We start from the raw sequence: 25,128 nt of genomic DNA, 5'->3' as shown, positions 1-25,128 counted from the left end.
TGGTGGAGGGAGGGGGGGGTGGAGCGCATGGGTGGAGAGGTAGGCGGGTTCAAACAGTTGCCAGTGGAATGGAGTCACCCAACGCGAGGGTCCTACACCTCCTCCTAGTTCCCGGACATATTCGTTCGTCTAAAGATAAAAGGTTTCACCTGAATGTTCAGGGAATCTAGAGGGACACTTCATTAGACCTAAGAGCCATTCGAGCAGAGCGGAGTAGAGATGGGGGGAGTGTGTGTGTTTTGGAGAGGGGGGGGGGGGGGGGGGGGGGGGTTCATGAACAGGTGGTGGGGGGACGTTTACAATTATCACGCTTCATTTTGTGTTCACAAAATAGATATATTCATATAATATAAATACTAAGTGGGAGCTATAAGGCCCCAGTTGCCAAGAGTGCTTGTGGAATACGCATAGAGGCTATAGCAGAACGCACGCTCGCTTAGGTGTCTCCGCCACGCACCTAAGCATTGTGTGTGTGTGTGTGTGTGTGTGTGTGTGTGTGTGTGTGTGTGTGTGTGTGTGTGTGTGTGTGTGTGTGTGTGTGTGTGTGTGTGTGTGTGTGTGTGTGTGTGTGTGTGTGTGTGTGTGTGTGTGTGTGTGTTTCACAAGCCGTAGTATTTGGCCATTGTCAAGTCTGGTGTTTCTTTTGAGGGAGCGCGTGGCCATGCCACAGGCCTTCATCATAACACCGATCTTGCTGTGAAAACGTTCATTTAAAAAAAAAAAAAAGGCACACACACTGAAAAAAAACAACCAAAACAACCAAAAACAAACAAACTCCCACCAATCTCCCTTCTTCTTGAGAGTTCTAGAGAGGCCTCGCATCCCGTGTGGAGCTATTGTCATCATCTACTGCTTTACCCATCCACACCCCCCCCCCCCGCACACGCGCCTCTCACTATTTGGCACTCAAGAGGAATGTGTCACAGGAGGGAATAAAGGAGAGGAGGAGGGGGAGGGGAACAGGGAGGAGGAGGAGGGTGGTGGGGGAGGTTCCCTGATGTCTCTCGTGCCGTTCGCCCTTTCCTCTCGCTCTCTTCTCTCCTATTTGGAGAGCTTGCTGATGACGCGGATCAGCGCTCCGTTCTCGTCCTTCAGGCGCTGGTTGTCGGCCTTCAGGTCCCCCAGCACCTGGGGGGGCAGACAGGGAGAGCGGTTAGACCACCGCCCAGACAGACCCCTCCTCGTGGAGGGTCAGCCGTCCACGAGCCTCACCGCCAGCTTCAGTCACGGTAGCTTAGCTTCCCTCAAGAGTCGGTACGTTTGGAGCGGGTGCAAATGTAACTATATGAATGTTGAACAACGACAGCGGAGAACATGACAGCTAAAAGGAAACAAAGCACACAAGGCCGGTCATGAGATTCACCCGGGGATAGGAGGGACTTCAGAAGTTTTTTCTGCAAATGAGGAGGTATCGTGCAGCTGGTACAGACCTCAATAGCCCGCTCCACGATCGGGGCATCACAAATTAATCAAGTCTGAACTTAGTAGAAGTTCCACACAGTGGAGGCGGCGCCAGCAGTGAGTGGAGAACACCTGATCTAAATTATTCAATCAATTCAATTGAAAAAATCGTTCATTGTTCATCCTTCCACGTACAATCTTTACATCATAAATTTGTATAATTATATTGGAAGGCATCACGTTTATCCATACGCAATAAGAAGGTTTGCTATGGCTACACAAATGACGGCTGATAACATCTCAGCCTTCACACTTCAAACCAGCATCCTGCGAACCGTTTCAGGGCAGCCTACCTTTCGATTGTTTTTGACGTCATAATATAATAATCGATCCATCGCTCCGTAGGGCCTTGTTATTTATAAGAGCGCAGGCGTCTGACATGGCCTATTCTTCACATCAGACTTATCCTCAACATTCACGTGGAGCAGAACACACTAGGCCCACGGGGGGACGGTTCCATCAGTTTGAAACTCATTCCCCAAAAGCAGCACACACACACCGACACACACAAGCAAGACGGCCACGGGGAAAAGGTCACATCGTGGAGGGCTTCATCCTCCAAAAGCAATGTTGCAGTCGCATTTGAAGTGGGGCGAACTAGGTTTTGAAACAAACAGGAGCCGACATCGTGACCGTCAGATGATGCTCCTGGGTCAGACATGCCCAGGAGCCACAGCGCAGTGTTCCTCTCTCTGTCTGTACGCCTGGAAACCACCAGCCCCTACTGACGGGTCCCGATGGTTCTGCTGAAACATGAGCAGGGTGTAGCGGCTCTCGGCTTGTTTACTCAATTTGACTGAACCTCGCCACGGATCTGAGCGATCTGCACTTCAGCCTCGACCATCATCACAATCAATCAGCATTCCGTGAAACCAAGAAGAAACGCAAACTTTGGAAGTGAAAATACGGAAAATGAAAATCAGTTATCCTACTATCCAACCAAAGGGTGGTTTCAAAAGTTAAGACAATATTGAGCTAAGCTACGAAAGACGTCAGGTCCGTAGAAAAAAGAAAAACACCTTTCAATTAGGCTGTTTATGAGCCCGGGCCCAAAGCACGCACTGACCTGTGGTCCATGACAGCATTAACATTTAACAGCTAGCCTCCGGTGACGAGTCAACGGAATAAAGATATAAAATCTCCACATTCCCCTCTTGGGTTAATAAAATTAATCTTATCTGAGTGACCTTTGTTCCACATCGCCTGGTGAGTAGAGCAGGGCCACAACACGGGGATGCACATGCTAAGGAGAGGCTCATCGTGCTGCAGTATGCAAAGTGATCGACTGGAGGACTAGGAAGGCTTGTGCTCCTCTATCTCCCTCCCTCCCTCTCCCTGTCTCTCTCATGCTCGCTCTCCATCTACTTCTCTTTCTCTCACACTGTTTCTCTCTCCCTCTCTCTCTCTCACTCTCACTGGCCTCTCTCTACGTCTCTCTCTCACATGCTTTCTTTTCATCTACCTCTCTCTCTCTCACGCGCTCTCTCTCTCTGTCTCTCTCTCTCTCTCACACACACTCTCTCTCTATGTCTATGTGTGTCTCTCTCTCTCTCTCTCACACACATTCTCTTTCTATGTCTATGTGTCTCTCTCTCTCTCTCACACACACACTCTCTCTCTCTATGTCTCATTACATCTCTCTCACCTTTAGCTCCTCCTCCAGCTCTGCCACACGGCGCTCCAACATCCTCCGCTCCTGAGATGCATGGGGGTGGGGGGGAGGTGGTGTAGTGGGGGGGGTGATGGGGGTGAGGGTGAGTGGGGGGGGGGGGGGGGGGGGGACAGGCAGCAGGTAAAAAAATAATAGGTGGAAACGAAGAGAAGGGAACAATCAGTGGGGTGAGAGGGAGGAAGAGGGAAAGGGGAGAAGAGTCAAAGTGTGAGAGCCATAAAATGAAAGCAAGGGGGTGCATCGAGAGTGGAGCAATGCTTCAAACACAAACCCCACACGCAAAGCCCAATCACACACACACACACACTACCTTTTTCTCCAGATCCAGCAGGGTTGAACAATCACTGATTCGCTCCTGCCTCTGGTGGGAAGAAAGAAAAGTATATTGTTGAGATTGGAAGGAGATGGAGGAGAACACCCAGCAGTCCACTCGTGGTTCACCAGTGTTACCTGCGTGGCCTTCTCCAGATCCACCCTGGTCTGGCTCACGATCCTCTGGGTGTCCTGCAGCTGGGACTGGAGGTGGCTGTTCTCCCTGGAGACCTCATCAAACAACTGAACAAACACACACACACACACACACACACACACACACACACACACACACACACACACACACACACACACACACACACACACACACACACACACACACACACACACACACACACACACACACACACACAGTGAATAACTTAACACAGGATGGGGGGGGACGATGAGGCCTTGATAGGTTTTTGTTTTCTCATTGCTCACCTTCTTATAGTCCTTTGCTTCAGACGCAGCCCCCTGGCTGCAGTCGTTACAGGATAAGTTTGACCTTTGTGGAAGGGAGAGGAGATGAGCATGCCTGTGAACATCATTCTTCCACCAGACTTTATATATGTGGAACAAGACTTTTGAGGCATGACGAATTGCCCCTCCCACTCATCACCCTGAACAGCGTAGTCCTACATAGGTCACCACTCAAATTAACTCAGTACATTTCTGTGTGTGCAGTCCACCTCAGGTCCATGCTGTCCCATACAGTATAGGGGCCCGTCGTTGACTCATAACAATTCCAGTTCTTTCAGAAGGACCGGGTCAGAGAACTGGAAAACCAGCTGTACTGAAGTGACCTCAGTGGAAGAACGTGTGCGTCTCGTAACACAGACGCAGATGTAACGAGCATAGATCCTGTTATCAACACTTTAGCATCTGCCTTTTACTAGAAGCACGGGGTAAATAAATAAAGAGCTTCTGCAAATGGAGACCAGATCATTTCAATAACAGCTGTAACCAAAAGCACTTGTTGTAGATACTCTTGCTAGTATTTGAGACTAGTGACGGCTCTTAATTCAGTTAGTTTGGAACATCAACAGTGTGGTGGCTAACCAGCAATGCCAATCTAATTTCAGCCATGGTCTCTTGGACGTTTGTTAAATCAAGGCTAATACGCGTGCAGACTAAACTACATCGTACGTTAAGCCCTTCCTCGGACATCAAAGACGCAGTGGAGGTATAACTCATTTTCCTGCATCGCCCGCGTCAAACAGGGCCGTGTGTGTGTGTGTGTGTGTGTGTGTGTGTGTGTGTGTGTGTGTGTGTGTGTGTGTGTGTGTGTGTGTGTGTGTGTGTGTGTGTGTGTGTGTGTACACAGTGGAAAAGAGACATAGATTTCCTTGTAGAAAGACCTTTTTAGGGAAACAGCTCTCAACTTGTTTCTTCAGATGACTCATTAATTTCCCTAATCTTTTTTTTTTTTCCCGATTTGCCAGAATAATAAATTGGACTTTGTTATAATTTGAACAAGGTAGATAGTAGGCTGCAGTGGTTATTTTTTAATACTAAGGGCGTATTCACACCTGCCTTGTTTGGTTCGAACCAAACCAAAAAAATCACTGGTGCAGACCTTTTGGGCTGGTGTGAATACAAACCATCGAACTCTCGGGCGGACCAAACAGCCGATCCGAGACCCAGCCGGAGAGGTGGTCTCGGTTCGCTTCTAAACAAACCTTGGTGCGGTGCGCTTGAGATGTGAAAACGACCGCGCTCGGTCCGACCCAGTTCAAAAAATAATATACCTTTTTGGACGCAACAGGCTCCCATTGCTGCTTATTTATATTGTTTGATTTGCGGTAAATTCAAAGATCAACGTCACGTTATCAGACCCGTTAAAAATGAGTCGTGGCTCAACATGGAGCGAAGAGAAGACGAAATGTCTTTTGGATATTTGGACAGACGCCAACATATACATTTAAATAAACAGTGCGTTTTGGTCCGGACCAAAGCGATCGAACTTAGGACTTTCCTGGTGTGAATACGCCCTTAGTAAAGCGGTAAAGGGACTCTAAACACACCTGTTGAGCTGCCTTATGAATGTTTGCTATTTTCAAATACATTAAAAATATCAGATGTATTTACACTCTGGCAAGTATGTTTACGACATACAAAATACATAGTAAACATTTTTTGTTTCATCAAATTACAATTTACGTAATTGAGATCTGTTGTTAATGGTGTGGCGCTAATTAGAAAGTAGAGCCGGTGAAGAAGGGCTGAGTCTTACCTGGGAATCACGGGGATCAAAGGTCGGCCTGTCTGTAAATACACAGAAAAAGTTTCAGTTTCAGGTCCTCCTAGATGGTCAACCACGCACACACACCTACACACGCACCTACACACCTACACACACACACACACACAGACACACACCTGTGGATCCAGCCCACTGCCTGAGAACTCCTCTTCCCCACTAGGCTCATTGTCGTCACTCTGTAGGGACAGAAATAGCGGAGAATGTCATTCTCTTTTCTCACTGAATCTCTTCCGCTGAGCTCAGGGTTAGCTTTTAGACCTTCCCCCTCTCCCGGCCAGCGTTCTGCTCCCAGACCACTGAATGAGGAGTAAGGGGATCGGAGCCCGTTGAGGAGCAACGTGAGCGCTCACCTCTCCGGCACGCTGGGCTCTCCTCCTGGCTCGTGCTCGTCTCCGCTCCCTGCTTTCCCTGGCCCAGCGGTCCGTCTCGCTCTCCCCCGCCATCGCCTTGACCTCTGGGGACACAACCCGAGCTCGCCGGTCAAGATAAGGGTCTCGCAAAGCAATAGCTCCATCCACCCACCCACCCACGCACACACACACACACAAGCACAGAGAGACTCTACCTTTCCTGTCAGATAACGGAGGTCGAGGAGTGGTCCCGGCAGGCTGCGTCAGGCCCAGGAGGTCCGACTTCTGCAGACTGGCATTGCGAGACCTCCAGCTTAATTCCTGTTGGAACAGGAGGCCAGCATTTAGCTGTATTAGTATTAAATGCTAAATGCTGAATTCTGTTAAAAACATTTTTTTTTTTAAATGCACTTCTCACCCCTTCTTCTCCTGCCTTTTTCAGTTTTGCCTCCTTTTCTTTCTCTTTCTCCTTCTCTCTCTCTCGCTCCTTCTCCTTCTCTCTCTCCTTCTCTCTTTCCTTCTCCTTCTCCTCCTCCTCCTTTTTCTTTTCCCTCTCTTTGTTGTCAGTTTTTATCGTTTTCTCAGCCTCCTGCAAGTCCGTCAGTGTGACCCCCTGGATAGGAAAACAGACATTTTTATGAAACAGACATCCACACCCCCTCTCTCACTCGCACACACACAACGTGATTTGAGACGAACCACCAAGGCGGGGGGTCAAAGGTCGGTACCTGGGTGGAGCGGCGGGACTGCCTGGCGTGTCGGGAGCGGGCCTTCCTCTGGGCCTCCGCCTCCTCGTCCCGCACCGGCGTCAGATAGGACCTGGGGAGGAGCGGGACGTCACGTTTACATTCAGAGCATTTTGCTGACGCTTTTATCCAAAGCGACAGACAACCATTCATTCACACACCAACGGCGGAGTCAGCCACACAGGGCGACAATCAGCTCATGAGGAGCAGTCAGGGTGAGGGGTCTCGCTCAGGGACACCTCAACACTCCAGAGCCGGGGATCGAACTAGCAACCTTCCGGTTACCAGCCAACCAACTCTACCTCCCGAGCTACTCCCGCCCCATGCTAGCTCTTCGCGGGCCCTTTGTTTAGGGCTGCTGTAAACAACGGTAAACCACAGGGTCCCCACAGAGGGGCTGCGGCCCTAACTCACTTGCGCCTTTGCTTGCCATCTGTGTCGCCTGCGTTTGTAGTGCTGGAGGAGCTGCTGGTGGTGGTGGTGGAGGAGGAGGTGGAGGTGGAGGAGGCGGGCGTGGGGACCGGCTCCTGCTCCTTCTTTTCAGTCGCTTCCTGAGAGTTTCTACAGGAGGAGTGAGAAGGGAGGGATTTTAGACAAAGTCAGAGAGAGACTAATCGAGAAGAATTGTGGATGTGTTGTATGTTGTGTGCTGATGTTTGTGGCATATTATCCCATGTGACCCCGGCCTACCTCTGGTTGTTGAGGCGCCCCAGTCCCACAGAGGCAGATCCTAGTGAAGCTGAGGTCGTGGTGAAGTCATCCAGTCTCCTTCCGTAAGATGAACTGAAAGTGAAACCGAAATCCACCCCAAGTACCCACACACACGGCCACCAATGAGATTAAAAACAATGGGGGGAGAGCGACACAAAATACGTGGCAACCATTTCAAAACATTCTTTTTTCTTTGTGACAAACCCAATAAACTCTGTGAGAATTCACAACAACACACACGTTGGCGCATGACATCACATGGCACAAATGCACGGTTATCGGTGGTGGGGGATGTAGGGGTAAATAACTAACCTGCGTGGCAAGGCGGGGTTGGAGCTAGTGAGATCACTTCCTGTGAGGTCACTTCCTAATTGACTATGATGGCGCCGGGAGTACGAGGAGCTACGGCTGAGCCAGCTGAAGAGATATGGTGACAGGGTGATGGGGGATGGGGGAGTGACACACTGCAGTGATACAAACGTATGCAGTGGCAAAAACCGACAAACAAGTACAAACATGCTGACTTGACCGCACACAAGCGTAGACACACACACACAAAAACACACCTGCTGGAGTTGTCAGCGTTTGCATCGGGTATACTGAAGAGGCGGCGGGACGGAGTGGGCGTGACCCGTGCCAACCGGGGCTCCTGTGAGTGACACATCGGGACGACTTCCGTCAGCTCGTTTTAATATCGTTTAAGACGGCAGATATTTGTTTCGACATCGTCATCCTGATAAAGCCTGATTGGATTTCAAATGCAACCGTCTTCCAGCCTTATGAATGATTTCCCCTCCTACTCCCCTGTTTCTCCTTCGAACACATTCCCTGATCATGTCCCTGTGGTTGGGAGGAGGAGCAGCGAACGGGACCGTTGTTCACGGGACATTTCAGATGACACTCAACGCGTGTCCCCCTCTGGGGTCGAGGCTTTACCTTGGGTTCGGCCTCCGAGCTGAGGCGGGGGCTGGAGGCAGAGCGGGTCATGCCCAGGCCAGAGTCCAGGGGCCTGGGGGGGTCCTGACTGGGGTCAGACCCCCCCGCGGAGCCCAGAGTCACCGAGCTGCCCGCCTTCCGCAGGGACGTCCTCCAGGAGCCTGGGGCCTCGGTGGACTGGGACTGGGACTTGCTTGGTTCCTGCTGGACAAAGCACCTCAGACTTAAAGCTGAGGTTCGCTCCTCGAGGCTTCCACGTCGGTGTGCGAAACATGCGCGATGTGTCGTTACCTTTTTGGCAGGGATTCCTGAAGTGGACGTGGAGGTAGCGAGAAGACCTCCGGAGTTGTGTTTGTTGTTCAAGTTGTTGATGATTTCTCGATTTTTGGCTTTCTCTAGAGCGGCGCCAACGACAGCACAAAAAAAAAATTCAAGATCAATCCATATTTCAGAATATGGCAACCCCTCTTTGACCATGTAGAGAAATGGCAGTTCCAAAGTGTACCCCCATGAAGACCGCTGCTGGTTATGGCCAGTTTAGTAATATTTTTCCTAACTTGCTCTTTGACTACCCAATATTACTCTGCAGTGCTAACAGTAATTACCATGAAGACAGTTTTTTCAAATGGGTGTTTGTGTATTGGAAATATCTATAAATATATAGATAATTTTTCATTTTATTTGTATCTAAACATTTAGATTGCTTGTATTCGTCGACACAATTTTTACATTCCCTCTATTCTTCGTGTGTCCGTTTATCGGAAAAAACATGTTGAAATAATTTCAGTAACTACTTTTTCTATTAAGTAAAACACCAATAAAAAAATAAAAATAAATCCACCCTGCGCTCGAGACGCAGCACCGTTCACCACTAGGGCGGCGCTCACCCGACTCGGCGTCGCTCTCCGACTCGCTCTCCTCCTCGGAGCTGGAGCTGCTGGAGGCCTTGGCCTGGCCCGGGCCAGGGGCGGCAGGCGGCGGCGGCTCCTCCTCCTCCTCCTCAGCCGGGGTGCTGCGCAGGGCGGGCGGCGGGTGCTTCTCGCGCTCGTGGAGGCAGATCTTCTCCTTGCTGCTCATACGAGAGATTGAGGTCCTGTGGCGGGGCCAAGACGGAGCGCACCAGACACACAAAAACAGTGACATGCAAGAGCCAATAAGTGAAGGCAGTCATTCCATGTGCAGCCAATTAGAGCGAGCGACGGAGCGTGAGCCGACACACGAGTGGACCAGTGGGTCGCTAATAGCATAGCAACTCGCTGCGCCCCGCAATGTGTACGCCGGAGCGGCTTACCTCCAGCTGGGTGAGGATCAGTGTGACCCGGGACCCATCCACCGCTGAGGATCGCCTTACGTGTAGTTTGGACAAGGTTTAACCCTCTTTGATTAACAACTAGTGATTGCGTCGCTAGATTACCAAACCCGCTTGTGTGGGCCTCCTGGCATCTGACGGTGGTTTGAGTGGTGCACGAAAACGCTGGCACTGCTGCTATCATACTCGCATGCAAACTGCTTGTAAGATCTATGTGTACGATTCAGCACTGCCGCAGAACGACTGGCGCATGCCTTCAGAAACACACAGTCACACACACACACACACACACACACACACACACCCATTGACGTAAACACACAAGCACACATGCACACACGTACACAAAAAACGACAGAGACCACACGGGCACTGACCTGCGCAGTCGCACGGGGGGCACAGTGATTGGGGAGATCATATCGATAACAGGATTCTGTTTCTCTCGCTCCGAGCGCAGCTGAAACGGATCAGAACACCGGGTGTAAACACAGCAAGTCACAACACGGGAGCCTCCAACTCGATGATCCATTTGGAGACGGCCGCAGGGGGAGGGCAGACTTACTGCGTTCTGCTTCTTCTGCAGCTCCTCCAGTGTGCCAACCAGGTTCTCGTCCGACACATCCAGGGGGGTCTGTCCCTAAAACAGGGTCACCACGGCGTTGGTACAGCGTTGGACACACATGGGAGACACACATTGAACCAGCTCTGATCTCAGCAGTCCAACTAGGCAAGAGCAGAACCTCTTGAGGGAGACGGCACAGAGCCCGGGCCCAGAGATGAAGACCCAGAAAGAGAGGTTTAGTCGCAGCAGGAGAAGATGGAGCTTTCAGAAGGGGACTTTAGTGTGTTTCTGCAGCGGCCAGTCTGCCCAGCGTTGGTTTGAAACCTTCACAGATTTGACTCTTTCTAAGAATGTGGTTGTCCGGAGAAGATGTTTTAGCACTACCGTGAAAGGATTACCAACGCTGCTGGTGGAGGTTGTTTCGCTGTTAGTACATTTCACGCTTAAAGCTTATCTGCTATTAACTTCAGACTAATATTCTTGAGTCTGATGGCTCAAATGTCAAACGTGTGAGACTAAACCATCACTGAGGGCCCCTGTAGGTGCAGGCCAGACTTACCACGTTGTTGACTGCCGCCATGTCACACATGTGGTCGGCCAGCAGGGAGCAGACCTCCTCCTGGCCCCAGTGGGCGGCCGCATGCAGCGCCGTCCAGCCGTCCACGTCCATGCTGTCCACATCCAGCTCACACTGCAACAGCACCCTGCCCACCGGAACACACACAGCGAGAGTCAGACGGAGACAGAGTGACAGTGAGATAGAGAGACAGGGAAAAGGAAAGAGAAAGAGACAACACAACAAAAACAACAACAGAGCGAAGACACCACACCACCGAGGAACACCAGCGGGACAGCATCACAATACGAAGCGCCGGGATGGAAGGCCCAATCAGAGCAACAGGTTTATGGATAGGTGTTGGTGAGGCCATGTGGGCCCGGGGCCCTTACTTGAGGACCTCTATGTAGCCCTTGGCGGCGGCCACGTGGAGGGCCGTAGCCTTGGTGTTGTGGTGGGGCACCAGGCTCCCACTGCCCGTCAGCACCGCCGTGGCGTCCTGCAGCATCACCCGCTGCTCCTGCTTACGGGCCTGGTCCATGTCCACGCCTCCACACACACACACACACACACACACACACACACACACACACACACACACACACACACACACACACACACACACACACACACACACACACACACACACACACACACACACACACACTTGAAGCCACAGACAGCATTTAACCAGCATGCCGGTACAACGTGACATCCACTGCCATAGATCTTGTAAGTATATGCCCATTTATGGCTCTGGTACCACTGGCCACGTACTGCTAGCTAACAAGCTCGTGGGACATAAAACATGTCATGTCATTAGCTTGCGGTTGCAAAGTTCAGCTTTGAAACGCTTACAGAGACAAAAAAAAAAAAGAAAGGCGCTTCATTAGATTGCCTGTTGCCAAATGCACAGGGTTGTTGACCTATGTGAAAAGCCCATTCATTTCTGGCATAAAGAATTCCCCGTGCAAGGCTGGGCTAAGCCGAGACATCATCATTTACAAGGTGTGCATGAAGCAGTACAGATGAAGCCATGTTCTGTGACCTAAAATAGACACCATTTAGGGATTATTATTTTGAGTTCATTCTATGATCCTTTTCTGTGAGAGGCTTAGAGCTTCAGTCTAATGTTGGGCAAAGAAAGCGGTGGAGCTCATTTGTCACAGTGCTGTTTTATTTGACTAAATTACCAGTGGGAATCATAGATTACAGAGAATGTGTTTTTAGAGATACAAAACTAATGGCTACTAAACTATGACAACTAACAAAAGTGACATGTCCAGCACTTTGTTTAGCCAACAATTAAATATTCTCACATTTAATTTAACGAAAATACGCATTGCAGTAGCCAAAAATCGATGTATTCATATTATATAATAATAACAACTAGAAAATGCATTTCCTGCAGAAAATGCAGCGAGTGCTGTAGTATATATATATATACATAAGGAAACGTTAAATGGCTTAAATCAAATGAAGGGATTTGAACAAAAGTTCAAAAGTCTAAATGGAGTAAACAATGTAAACATGCACACCATTTAAGAAAAAGTAAATGGTTGGAAACAAATAAAGTGACCACTGAATGAAAAGCGCAAAGCATTGCTGAAAATGTGTGTGTGTGTGTGTGTGTGTGTGTGTGTGTGTGTGTGTGTGTGTGTGTGTGTGTGTGTGTGTGTGTGTGTGTGTGTGTGTGTGTGTGTGTGTGTGTGTGCCCGTGTGTGTGTGTGTGTGTGTCTTTAAGAGAATAGCGAGCTGGTGCGTGAAAAAAAAATTGCAACACTGCTGAACGTTATCACGCTCCAGCGTCAACGTGAATCAATGAGACCAACTGAAAACAAAGCCGGTATGAAACTAAATCTGTGATTCTGAATAAAGTTTAAATGATATCGAAATTCTGTTTGTATATAATTGAAGAAACCAATGAGTAGATTTGTTAAATGGTTTAAACAAAGATAAACGGTTGAAAATGTATTTAGTTACGTCTTAAACAGTTGAAGTATTCTCCCATTGACTCCCATGTTAAAAAAAAGATAATATTTTAAAAGTAGAATATCTTAAAAAGTATTAAATATTTTAAAAATCTGAAAAGAAGCGAGCGAATCCGAGCTATTCTGGATATTTTAAAATCTCTTTAAAGTCTCTAGGTGAAAGATTGAGGAAGGAGATAGGTCCCAAAGTTGGTAGAGAATAAGAAAGAAAGAAAGAAAGAAAGAAAGAAAGAAAGAAAGAAAGAAAGAAAGAAAGAAAGAAAGAAAGAAAGAAAGAAAGAAAGAAAGAAAGAAAGAAAGAAAGAATAAAACTTATGAAGAACAATAGTTGAGCGCTGCATCCAGCACTCACCTAACAACATATCATAATAATAAATAAACAACAGCATAACCCTGTGTAAAAAAAAAAAAATACATAACTTGATAATCGCTACATCGCTACGTACCATGCTGTACGAAGGCCTGTCCTGCATCGTGGCTCCTCTATACGCCTTTCACAGCTAAGCTTGGCCAAACACAGCCACCAAACAAAGCCATCCCAAACTACCGCTGGTATTCTGTTTTATATAAGGCCGACCTGATGCAGTTTATTTCCCAGCGTCATTTTCCAAAATGATCACCAATAAAATAAAAGTAGTAGAAGTTGTAGAAGTTGTGCTTTAAAACACTGCACAACTCTTAACAAAGGATGTTCAATCCAAAAGTATTGTGGCTTAATGAGTTGAAGATGTGCTTGTCAAATGCATGTTGTTTTAATTACTGAATAAATACAGAACTTTTTGATTGCTTTTGGTACTGGCGGTTTCAGCGTTTGTTTGGAGTAAAGCTAGCCTAGACTTATTTTGTAGAACTTGATATGTACAGTAATAACCTGTCGTTTCTGTTTAGAACTTTGTTTGGCTGGGGTTGGAGTATCAAACCGCTGTCTCTTCATTTGATGATTTCCTGTACGATACAGTTAATGTAGACGTGTAATAACAGCAATTCCTTTACTGCTTCGATGTTTCTGCATGAGTTCTAGGGGTGGGAAAAATAATCGATTCTTCGATGCATCGCGATTCTCTCTAGAACGATTCCGTCTCATAATCGGAATTAAAAAAGATTTCTTTATTATTATTTTTTTTATTTGTTCGCCTGCTGCAACATTCTGTTCGCCAGAGAGGGATAATTTTAAAATTATTGAATTTATCTTCATTGTGTATTGGCCAATCTGATTTGTCTTGACACGATGGAGATTCAGCCTACGCATAGCATGCATGCGAACTCACAGCCAGACACAATAACTCCTTCTAATTCAAGAGCAGCTTTTTCTTTAATGACATAGAAAAGAAAGATTAGAAATAAAATAAAACTGAGACCTATTTTTTCCTTACTTCCATATTGTGTTGTAATGCAAGCTGCATTGATAATTGCACTGTTCATAGAAAGTCATATTTGTGACAAAAGCTTTCTCTCTATTAAAATATATGATAAGTTAATTAATCAGTTGATGTCTTTAATGATAATAACAAAAGTAGGAAGTGATTAGAAAACTCATAGTAGCAAACTCAGATGTATCTATATATTTTTGAAAACTACGCATGGAAATTGACGTAAAAAAAATCGTTGCATCAAGATGCATCGATAATCGCTTTAGAATCGAATCGTTGACCTCGTAATCGGAATCGAAAGGTGCCAAGAGATTCCCACCCTAATGAGTTCACTGTGACCGCTCTACTTGATCTTACAACCGCTGAAACATGTGTATGAACTGCAGTGGATGCATTGCTGTTTTTCTACCTTGTTTCTTGATTTCTCCCTTGAGCAGCCTCTCCATAGCGTCCTCTGTGGCCACGTCCAGAGGCAGCTCTCCTTCACTGTTCACCGCCCCCACCTGAGCACCCTGCTCTATAAGGTACCTGCGGCGGGAATCACAAAGAGCGCATTGAAGCATTTGACCATTCAAATGTGTGATGATCACATTTATTTTTCACATTTATCATCCGACACATGCTACTGACGTCATGTTCATCAAGCTTTAGAGAATGCTAAAAAAACGACGGAAGTCCCAAGGGTAGGTTCTATAAATACTGGGGCTATAAACAAACACACACACACACACACACACACACACACACACACACACACACACACGCACACACGCACACGCACACACTCGCGGCAGAACGTGGTGCCGCGTTAATGTGCTGAAAGGCGGCACTCACTTAGTGATTTGGATGAAGCCACATGAGGCGGCGGCGTGAAGGGGGGTCCAGCCCTCATTGTCCCCTCGGTTTATGTCACTCCCGCTCTCAACCAGGAACTGCACCATCTCAGAGTTCTCGTCGATGCAGGCCTGTGAAGAACACCAGCATCACAGCATCACAACATGGACCACCGTCAGAGCAACAGGTTTATGGATAGATATTTGAAATAAGCTGCAGGGGATATAACAACATAGCATATTCCTTCTATTTACTGTCATTTCATCTTTTTGGGGATGTCAATGTATGAGAGCGCATGGTCGGCTTTATGGGGTATTCCTGATTTCTAAACACTGCAGACAGTAGTTAAAATTGAATGAACTTCATGGAGGTGCTGAAACAGAACAAGGACTCTGTGTCTCTGTGTGCTTATTTTTACCGTTCTATATTAGGAGTCTTTTTTTCTGCCAGGCCTCCCGAAGTTTTGCGTTTAATTTTATTTTGTTGCAGGATTGGAGAACTTGTATCTCTAAACCACATTTCCCATGGCTAGCTGAGGCTATGCAGCAATAAGAAGTGAACCGTCCCGAGATAATACCCATGATGCCAACTGGTTGCTTGTCATCATGTGATGCCTTTATTGGAGCATGAGCCAATGCAATGTTTGACTTGATGGATTGCATCTTTAAGAAGAGACCCCTTGAATACGTTTCTGGGAGACAGAAACACAGACCACACAAGTCCCTCTTTAACATCACAATCTAAATGTAAATAGGCTAAGCTTACTAGCCAAAATGCAGTTGATCCACTAACAACAAAAGACGGTGGTCGTGGTCGTATGCAAAGCTGTGATGTGGAGTAGAGGTTTTGGACTAGTATTCTGCAGCCCGCGAGAGCAGTGTCCATTAGCCCTGCCCTAAGCCCCTTAAGAAGCTTTTCTTTTGGTCTAAATCTAAAACTACTCACAAAGCTATTTAGGCCCTTGTCCGTCTTCATAACGCTAGATAATTAGCCAACGGTCTGAGGCGTGAATAAAAGACCTCAACCAATAGGAATCGGCTCAGGGCCAATACCTTGGAGAAAGAAAAACTCTTAACCAGTATGTGCCTGAATTCTCTGGGGAGTGAACAGCGAGCACTTCTTATTACACACTGGCCATTATGAGGGTGCCTGACTGCTCCTCTAGCAGTCCTTCACGGGGCCATCAAGTGAGTCATTGTGGAAATGGCCATTGACAACAGTGGCTTGTGCAGCACCAGGAATGTTTTCCATTTCTTCATCTGAAATCCCTAATGTCCCTTCCATGGGGATTTGGCAGGGAGAAAGAGAGACGAAGAAAAAGAAAGAGAAAAAAAGTGAACGAGGCGAAGAGGAGGGAGAGCGATGCAGAGAGAGAGACAGAGGGAGAGCGATGCAGAGAGAGAGACAGAGGGAGAGCGATGCAGAGAGAGAGAGAGAGAGAGAGAGAGAGAGAGAGCGATGCAGAGAGAGAGAGAGAGAGAGAGAGAGAGAGAGAGAGAGAGAGAGAGAGAGAGAGAGAGAGAGAGAGAGAGAGAGAGAGAGAGAGAGAGAGGCTCTGGATAGAAGAGATGGAAAGTTTATAGAGTGTGGGCCTATATTTAATTTTGGTTGCCGGGCAACACGTGAGCAACAGGGGAGAAAGGGATGGAGAACAGGAGTGGGACCACACTGGGTGACAGGGTACAGTACAGCTGGGCGAACAGAGAAATGCCTACAAAATAACATCTTGTAAGGACCGCCGGTGACGCATCAGAACATGAATCACATTCATGGGATGACCCGAAGCTAAAGTTCTGAAGTGCTAAAGGAAAACTTACAGGGAAACACAGACTTATCAAAATATAATGAATAGATTATGGTTGCAGAGGAACAGCTGAATTACAGAACAACAGCTGAATTTGCACTTTTTACGGGCAGTTAGAGTGTGATGTGGTTTCAATTGGGTTGCGATGGCGCCACTACTGCACTGGGCTGGTGATTTGAATGTGCAGCTCCATCTGGCAGTGCGTCTATTGTATGCGAGGAGATAGCAATGTGTTTATGGCAGGCAGTACCCTAAAAGCAAAGGAAATACTGCATCACAACCGGCGTATATGACAGTGATGCTGTCCAGACTACGGTGCTCTGCTATGTTATGACTGAAGCTGAGAGGGGTGGGACGAACCAACGTAGGCTGGGCCGTAACATGGTGGAGAGAAACATAGCCAAGTTGGGATGTGCCTCTGTGCTTGGCTCCCTTGAAGGGTCCCTCCTTGCAATGCATTACAACATTGAAATACTTATTTGATGCTATTACGAATACTTGTGAATAACAGAATAGCATTTTTTCCCCAATCCAAAGTAGTGGCGTTGTTATTATTAACAATTAAGTCCTAAACAAACCTCTTACTTTTTATTTTTCATTGACTGTTGAAAAAATAGGAGACCAATTTATTGAACAGAAGAATAACTGATTCTGAGATAATGTTGTCTATGAATAACTGTCTTTAACGTTATCTTTGAAAGCCCACTGAACACTGCCAATCACACACACACAGGAATGTTTATCACTGTTTTAAACGGATTGAGCCGGAGGACTTATATGGTCACAACTTAACGCGCTTAGAGCTGGCACTTTTACAGCATATTTACGGCAATCTTCCGCTCCCCATCCGATGAAGACTCACAGACACTGGGACGCAGCATCAGAGGCCAGCCTAATCTAGAACCAGTGTGTGAAGTGATACTGTGGCTTACATCCGTGGTAGAAATACCCTCCACAACCATAAGCACACATTTTAAACAACAGAGCGGCAAAAATACTTTTTTTTCCGCTCCCATGTCATTCCCGAAGTTGAAGCAGTTGATAATCTGAATAACCTCGGAGCTACGGGGGCTACCTTGGTGGAGTGAAGCTGTGGTTCTGGGACTCGGAGAAGCTCGACCACTTGTAGACATGTTGACCAAAGTGACAGCATAAACCTCCTACCTGGTGGAGCGCTGTCAGCCCGTCGATGTTGGCGTGGTTGATGTCGGCTCCCTGCCTCAGCAGAGCCGCCACCTCCTCCTGGTCTCCGGCGGAGCAGGCGGCCATAAACACGGCGCCCTGGGCGAACCGCACTCGGGCCCTCCGCGCCCCTGGTCCTCCCACCGAGGTCTCCCTGGTATCCGGTCCCGTACGGTCGGTCTCTGAACCCGACCATCGCTGCAACTGATCTTGCCGTCGCTGCTTAGCAGCGTCGGACCGGGAACGGTCAGTAGCCGCCATCTTCCCTGATCTGTCCCCGGACAGATTCAGTTCATGGTACGGGAGGAACCGAGTGGGTCGTTCGGTGCGGAGTGTTTCTCGGGACGCGCCCCCTGGCGAACAAACACAAACTTCCACATACTTCACTGAGCTGTGTGGCAGCCCTAGACGAGCGGGGATTGGTCGCCTGCCCGGGTGACGTAATCAAGAGTGACACACACCGTGTGTGTGTGTGTGTGTGTGTGTGTGTGTGTGTGTGTGTGTGTGTGTGTGTGTGTGTGTGTGTGTGTGTGTGTGTGTGTGTGTGTGTGTGTGTGTGTGTGTGTGTGTGTGTGTGTGTGTGTGTGTGTGTGTGTGTGTGTGTGTGTGTGTGTGTGTGTGTTCACGCACGCGCCCGGGTTACTCCAATCCTATAATTTGACAGGAGCCTACTACACCATTGTAGGTACTGCTGTCTGTTCTGTTTCCCAATGCATTATGTGAAACTGGGTTGAATTCCTTGAAGAATTACCAGGATAAAAATATTTGATTTGCCTTATGTACATATTTACATTTTCTGATTAATTAAATGTTGTCAACTGTCAGGTATAGCCTGATTACAATTTTTATTAATTGTTATTATCTTTTATTAAAGCATAAAGAAAGAATGGGTCCCATTGTGCTTTGTTAATGTGAAACGTGTTCTATATTAAAGGATGTGTTATTATGCTGTTAAGGGCGTCTACAATTTGATAATAAATGCAGAAGGCCATTCGCTTTTTTCATATTTTAGAAGAAGACTGATTAACTGACCCATCCAATAATAAATGTGATGAATGTGTTCCGATGACCAAGAGATTTAATAAACAAAACATTGAAATAACTGACTTTCAATTGACCTATAAGTCAAGAGAACAGACATATCCACATGTAACACGCTTGTTTTTCTACTGGATGGCGGGCATGAGATAAGTACTCTATCACACACTTTAGGCCTACCTGACCAAACAGTTCTAGAATCAACCGTCGGTCCTCTACAGTAGGCCTATACAGCCAGCCTCCCTTCCCAGCAGACCTGTGTATGAGCTAATAACTGCAGCACATGTTTAACTACTGGCCCTGACTGCATTCCACACACACAATAATATTTACACTCAAAAAGGGCACTTCAAGTATGCAACTCGGTGGGTCGTTTTACGGGTTACATGTACATTGTTGCTGTAGGCCATGTGCTTATTTTCAGAGGCAAAACTAAATAATTATCCCATTGATTAAATTCCTACAACATACATTTTGTTATGGCCGGCTAACACTTATGTCAGGGAAAACGGTCTGTTTTATTTCACATATGTGGTTATTAAATAAAATAATAATTGTATATTTTTTCAATGGCTTTCATTCACTGTATTTGTAAATGCTGTTGTTGGCAAAAAAACAACAACCTTTCAGAACACCGATGTCATCAAGCCTCAGTTACCGAGTCAATTCCCACATTCTCCATAGCGCGTTGACAACACATTGCTCACGCTATGTCTCCGCAAGGCACAGTCTACACACAAACCAACAACTGGCCAGCTAACAGCTTCTGACGGGTTCACGAGGGGCACGGAAGCTCCTTGAGTGTCAAGGCACCACCCAGGGGGATGACGGACGCTTTGCTGCCCTCTGCTGGCGGCACGCCGGCTTTGAAGGAGCCCTGCAGGTCCATGTTAATGCACAGCACGCCGGGCAGTAGCTGCCTCTGGTACTGATTGAGACGCATGATGACGTTGAGGACAGAGGGGCAGGAGGGGAGCAGGCTGGCGGAGCTGAACTGGGTTGGCAGGGACTGGTAGTGGTGCAGCTCTAGCTGGCAGGAGAACCTGGGGGCCGGGAGAGGCGGAATTCTTACGTTTAGCAGAAGATGGTGCATGGAGCAGGTTCACAGGATTAGGCTAGTGGTGGTAGGCAGATTGAACATATAATGTTAGAACTTTGCGGTTGTTTGTGAGTGTTCCTGAGTGTTAATGTTTGTGTGTGTGTGTGTGTGTGTGTGTGTGTGTGTGTGTGTGTGTGTGTGTGTGTGTGTGTGTGTGTGTGTGTGTGTGTGTGTGTGTGTGTGTGAGTGTGTGTTTGTGCGCATGTGTGTGTGTGTGTGTGTGTGTGTGTGTGTGTGTGTGTGTGTGTGTGTGTGTGTGTGTGTGTGTGTGTGTGTGTGTGTGTGTGTGTGCCTGTGTTTGTATGTGTGTGTGGGCAAGTGTCTGTGTGCATTAGTGTGTAGGTGTGTGCATGCATGTGTTTGTATGTGTGTGTGTTTCGGCATGTGTCAGTGCGCGTTAGAGTGTGTATGTGTGTGTGATGTATGTGTGTTTGTGCCTGTGTGTTTGGGCATGTGTCTCTGCGACTTAGTCTGTGTGTGTGTCTGAATTGGTCAGTATGTGTGTGTGTGTCTTTGTGCATCAGTATGTGTGTGTGTGTGTGTGTGTGTGTGTGTGTGTGTGTGTGTGTGTGTGTGTGTGTGTGTGTGTGTGTGTGTGTGTGTGTGTGTGTGTGTGCGTGCGTGCGTGCGTGCGTGCGTGCGTGCGTGCGTGCGTGCGTGCGTGCGTGTGTGTGTGTGTGTGTGTGTGTGTGTGTGTGTGTGTGTGTGTGTCTGAATGGTCCCCAACCTGGCAGAGACATGCTGTGAGATGCTTCTAGAGGCCTGCCGCACAGCACACTGCAGGATCTTGGCCATCTGCTCGCGGACCCACACCATGTCCTCCTGAACGTCCGGCATCCACTCCAGAAGCCTGCAGCATGGAAAAATACGGGATATCAGTTATGAACGGGTGGATGCTTGTCTGAAACAAAACAGGAAAACCTCCGGTTCAGGAAGTGGCTATCCTGAAGGCACCGGTGATTAATCACAAAATGAAACGTTATCGTCCCGGGTCACTTCATATTGTGAGGGCCACTAGGGCTAACGAGACTAACGAGATGAAGTAGTGTGCGGTCCCGACCTGACGGCCATGGACATGGCCGACTCCAGGGGCAGGGTGTAGGGCAGCATCATCACCGAGGCCAGCCTCATGGGGAGCAGGTTGCTTAGCGACTGGCACAGGCTCCTCCTCTCCTTGCAGGCCTCGATGAGGGCTGCAGAGGGAGGCAGAGCCAAGAGGAGAGAAAGTGTGTGAAGGACATGTAACCGTGAGGCAAAGGCTTTACACATGGAGGCCAACATTGGTTTGATTTACTACTGCCGTTGTATACAGTGCAAGGCTTTTATGGAAAACGTCTCTCTCGGAGAGCAGAAAACCCCCTAAAAGGCTTAAAGGGACGCGTGGAATGCACATATTTTTCTATGGACCGCATAATTCTGGTAGTGTGAGGTTACCTTGGTGGAGGTTGGGTGGCAGGTGTTGAAATATATTATCCTCTTTGGGACTAGAATGGTGAACGTCTGTGCTGTCTTCCACATGCGGCCGCTGCTCTATGTTATCAGCGTTGGTTATGTCCTCATCTTCCTCTTCCCCAGAAGAGTTGACATCCCCTTCCCTCTCGTCTCTGATCAAGAGAAGGGGTCTGTCTCTGTAAGGTTCATTGAGGTTCAGCAGTCCTAGATATGAAGTAAAGTTCAGTTAAGTTTCAGTTATCCTATGTGTGGGGACGTGAAGTATCAGGAAATGAATCGTATCTACAGGAAGAGTGAAACCATTGAAAACATCCATAGCTAGGGACAGAGCTGATAACATGCACACAGTCAGATGTCATAGATAGATTTGATGATGTGTTCTTACCGGGAGCATCTATTCTGATTTAGATCAGGGTGTCAATATCTTGTAATTGTTTATTTCATTGGTCTTTTATCCTGTTTCATTGGCTTTCTACTAAAACCAATTGAATAGATCATCCCATTGTATGTGATACGCACAGTTAAGGCAAAATATATTTCAAATAATATGGAATTCTTAATGTATAAGCATGAACTAAGCATGTACAATCCCACCATATGTTTTGGTCCTATCCTGGCATCGCTTACCGTTTCTTTTCAAAAACTGAAGTGCATCTAGATATCCCTGTTTACACATGGCGTTCATCACCTGCAGCCAATAGAAACACACAAGTTCCTCATTAGTCATGCTTGCGTCAGAGGTCTGCTGAGCACCCCTCAGATTCAACAGGTGATGAAGGAAGGCTGGTCAGGCTGGGCAGAGAGGGCGTGTGTGGGGCCGCACCATGGGGTCCGGTGGGAATAGGGCTCTGGACACCCGGTACAGGTTCTTGAGCGTGAACTGGATGCTGGTGTTGGTGAAGCGCAACTCGTGCAGGTTGGTGGAGCTGTCGCGGGGGCATATGTCGCTCTCCCCAGAAAATGGCGACACTGTGATGGTGTTCTTGTGGTCATACTGGGGCAGGTTGTCCGAGATTCCTCCGTCCACGTATCGCTGCGTGAGGAGAAACAGAAACGATTTAAAAGAACCGAGAATCACCAATGAGGACTGGTTAATGCGGTTGGACAAGGCCCGGCTGCTTTGTAAACCCAAAGTCTGCCATCTCTCTACAGTACATTTACATGCAACGCTGTAGACACCTCTGTAGACACCCCTCATAATACATGAATTCCATTTTGATTTTGAATCCCAACAGGTTCCTATCTGATTTCCCCAATGTATCTGAATTCACTGTGATTCAATTTGGATTAAACCAAAATACTTTCCTGAATTACAAAATCGTACAAACATAAAGCATTTGCCAATCTGAAGTATATATGCCAGAGATCAGAAAGTCATATAACAAAGGTTACATGACTTGAGTTTTTTTTACCACAAGTCTCTACCATTTAAGACTTGTGGTATCTACCATTTGAGAATGCGCTGTGTGTGAATAAGGATGACATCAGAGTTAAGCTCGGACAGGAGGGGACAAAACAAAATTAAGGCTGAGGTACACAAAGACCTGCTACTCATGGGGAACTCTCTGTTTGCTATTTGGTCTCTTATCACACAAACACGCACACACACACACACACACACGCACACATACGCACACACACACACACACACACACACACACACACACACACACACACACACACACACACACACACACACACACACACACACACACACACACACACACACACACACACACACACACACACAGGGACACAAACAAGCGAAAACATTCAGAGAAAAGAGCTGTGCCAAAAACTTTTGGAGAACATTATCTACGACAAAAGACAACAGCAACAACATAATAACATCCTTAATTCAAGGAAACACCAAATTTCTACGAAGAAACTAAGAAACATGTAATCATGTCGTTAATCATGTCATTAAAAAGAATAAAATAATAATAACATGGACATAACATAAATCATATAAGATATATACCATACAACCTATATGGGTAATGTGTATCAACAACACAGTGATAACCCCCTGGACTTCCAGTTCCTAAACTTTGGTTTACTTGGACGGTTAGAAAGATCCCGGCTATCAGAGTGACATTGGAGGGACCACATGAGGGGTGACTCACCACGCCATGCAGGGTGGGGGGGATCAGGCCGCAGTACACCGGAATGTAGGCACTGCACACACACGCCTGTTCCAAGGAGAGAGGGACAGTCAACACAACAAGTCACTGCTGGGAGAACTCCAAAAGTACCTGGTCATTAAAACAACACTTGGGGATTTGTTACTTGATCCATTTTTTGACAAAAAGGGAAAAACATGTTTATGTTCATGTTATGTTCCCTGTGGTTGATCACATTGTCACCTCTCACCTAGTGAGATTTATTGTGTGCCCTTAAAATGGAAAATGGATTTATGACACGTTAACTCGGCATGACAATTCCTATTGACGCGTTGCCGGATTTTTTTGGTTTATATAGTTATGAGATGTCTTGATTCAGAAGCAAACCTATGAATAACAACCCTTTTGAACTTTGCACAGTTAACCAGTTGGTTGCATTTGGTTGCCATAATGGGTTATTTTTTCAAATAATACTAACTTGAACGACTTCGTCTGTACTGTTGAACACGGACACTAGGACATTCTCCCCGTCTGCCACCCGGGTGAGGGAGATGCCAAGGCGTCCCGTGGCGCGGTGATGGGCATCAGGCGGCAGGGTGCGATGCAGCATGTGGCGCATGATCTTCACCAGGTTGAACGAAGGGTGCATTGGACCGAGGAATCGTTTCCTAGCCTCCTTTGCAACCCCTATGATGCCTGCCCCAGTTTCCCCTGTTAATACAAAAAGGCCTAGGTTATACATCAGCTTCAATAAATGCGTTCGGATTTAAGATCTTTGGTTTTGTAATTATTGGATCTTTTGAATAATTATAATCTATTGCATATTAAACACACACATACAGAATCATAAATAAATACACCACGTTTTAACAATACTGTGCTAAACTTTTCTTGTTTAAGAAATTTATTTAGTTTAAGTGATTATTTATGCTTTGTCTTTAAATGCTTTTTCTTTTACATTAATTACATACATTTCACATACTTTACCCGTGAAATCCGCAATAAAGACGTTATCCAAATATGCTCCGCATATTCTTACAGTGTCATACATAGGGTGAGTAGTGGTGTAAAAATACTTGCTTCTATAGTGGGAGCATCGTTTGATAGAGGCGAATATCGTTTGATAGAGGTCAGCAGATCGAAATCGCTACCAAACACATATGGGTAGCATTTTCTGATAGGAACCAGGGTAGCATGATTCAATAGACTCTATTATCGAGTCGCACTACGGTAGCAAAATCTGACAAGGGAGCATAGATTGGCATTACACCTACCCAGACAAACTCCGGTTACCAGCGCGGTGGCAGTGAGCGCTCCGGCCGAAGCCCCGTACACATGCCGAGCGTTCTCCACT

At 47.1% G+C, this 25,128-nt stretch overlaps 2 protein-coding genes across 6 annotated transcripts in view; both read right to left on the bottom strand.

Moving 5' to 3' along the window:
* Nucleotides 1-271: 271 nt before the first annotated feature.
* zmp:0000001167 (protein phosphatase 1 regulatory subunit 12A) lies at nt 272-18,444 on the bottom strand. 5 transcript variants are annotated; one of them, XM_056598470.1, is made up of 25 exons: nt 18,045-18,444; nt 15,077-15,207; nt 14,652-14,770; nt 11,274-11,430; nt 10,885-11,029; nt 10,326-10,400; nt 10,141-10,220; nt 9,342-9,547; nt 8,746-8,849; nt 8,455-8,658; nt 8,085-8,167; nt 7,831-7,935; nt 7,498-7,590; nt 7,222-7,368; nt 6,790-6,880; nt 6,480-6,674; nt 6,277-6,382; nt 6,062-6,165; nt 5,828-5,887; nt 5,682-5,713; nt 3,890-3,953; nt 3,584-3,688; nt 3,444-3,494; nt 3,107-3,157; nt 272-1,128 (listed from the first exon to the last, which is right to left on the bottom strand). In XM_056598470.1, exons 1-25 carry the CDS (start codon nt 18,321-18,323, stop codon nt 1,042-1,044), a joined length of 2,874 nt encoding a protein of 957 aa, XP_056454445.1. In that variant the 5' UTR covers nt 18,324-18,444; the 3' UTR covers nt 272-1,041. The 5 variants fall into 5 exon arrangements, with proteins under 5 accessions (XP_056454445.1, XP_056454446.1, XP_056454447.1 ...); XM_056598471.1 differs by having other exon boundaries at nt 8,455-8,655; XM_056598472.1 differs by having other exon boundaries at nt 9,342-9,523.
* Nucleotides 18,445-18,873: 429 nt separating this feature from the next.
* Nucleotides 18,874-25,128, bottom strand: part of pnpla2 (patatin-like phospholipase domain containing 2) — a 6,671-nt gene continuing 416 nt past the window's right edge. Inside the window, exons 1-9 of the mRNA XM_056599372.1 lie at nt 25,049-25,128; nt 24,253-24,485; nt 23,778-23,843; nt 22,475-22,684; nt 22,279-22,339; nt 21,634-21,855; nt 21,260-21,392; nt 20,927-21,049; nt 18,874-20,143 (exon numbers count right to left, since the gene is read on the bottom strand). The exon at nt 25,049-25,128 is cut by the window's right edge and continues 416 nt beyond it. Of these exons, the coding sequence (XP_056455347.1) occupies nt 19,876-20,143; nt 20,927-21,049; nt 21,260-21,392; nt 21,634-21,855; nt 22,279-22,339; nt 22,475-22,684; nt 23,778-23,843; nt 24,253-24,485; nt 25,049-25,128 (1,396 nt within the window). The 3' untranslated portion in view covers nt 18,874-19,875. The remainder of the gene's footprint in view (nt 20,144-20,926; nt 21,050-21,259; nt 21,393-21,633; nt 21,856-22,278; nt 22,340-22,474; nt 22,685-23,777; nt 23,844-24,252; nt 24,486-25,048) is intronic.

The sequence above is a fragment of the Gadus chalcogrammus genome, chromosome 9, assembly GCF_026213295.1.
Source record: "Gadus chalcogrammus isolate NIFS_2021 chromosome 9, NIFS_Gcha_1.0, whole genome shotgun sequence".
NCBI lineage: Eukaryota > Metazoa > Chordata > Actinopteri > Gadiformes > Gadidae > Gadus > Gadus chalcogrammus.
This window is presented reverse-complemented; position numbering and strand designations above follow the sequence as displayed.

Excerpts from the sequence above, each read along its gene's own strand:
- zmp:0000001167 (XM_056598470.1), bottom strand. The coding sequence starts at position 18,323 with ATGGCGGCTACTGACCGTTCCCGGTCCGACGCTGCTAAGCAGCGACGG. Across the intron at positions 6,166-6,276 it reads TCCGTTATCTGACAGGAAAG|AGGTCAAGGCGATGGCGGGG; the intron begins GTAGAGTCTCTC and ends TTGTGTCCCCAG. Across the intron at positions 5,714-5,827 it reads GCAGTGGGCTGGATCCACAG|ACAGGCCGACCTTTGATCCC; the intron begins GTGTGTGTCTGT and ends GTGTATTTACAG.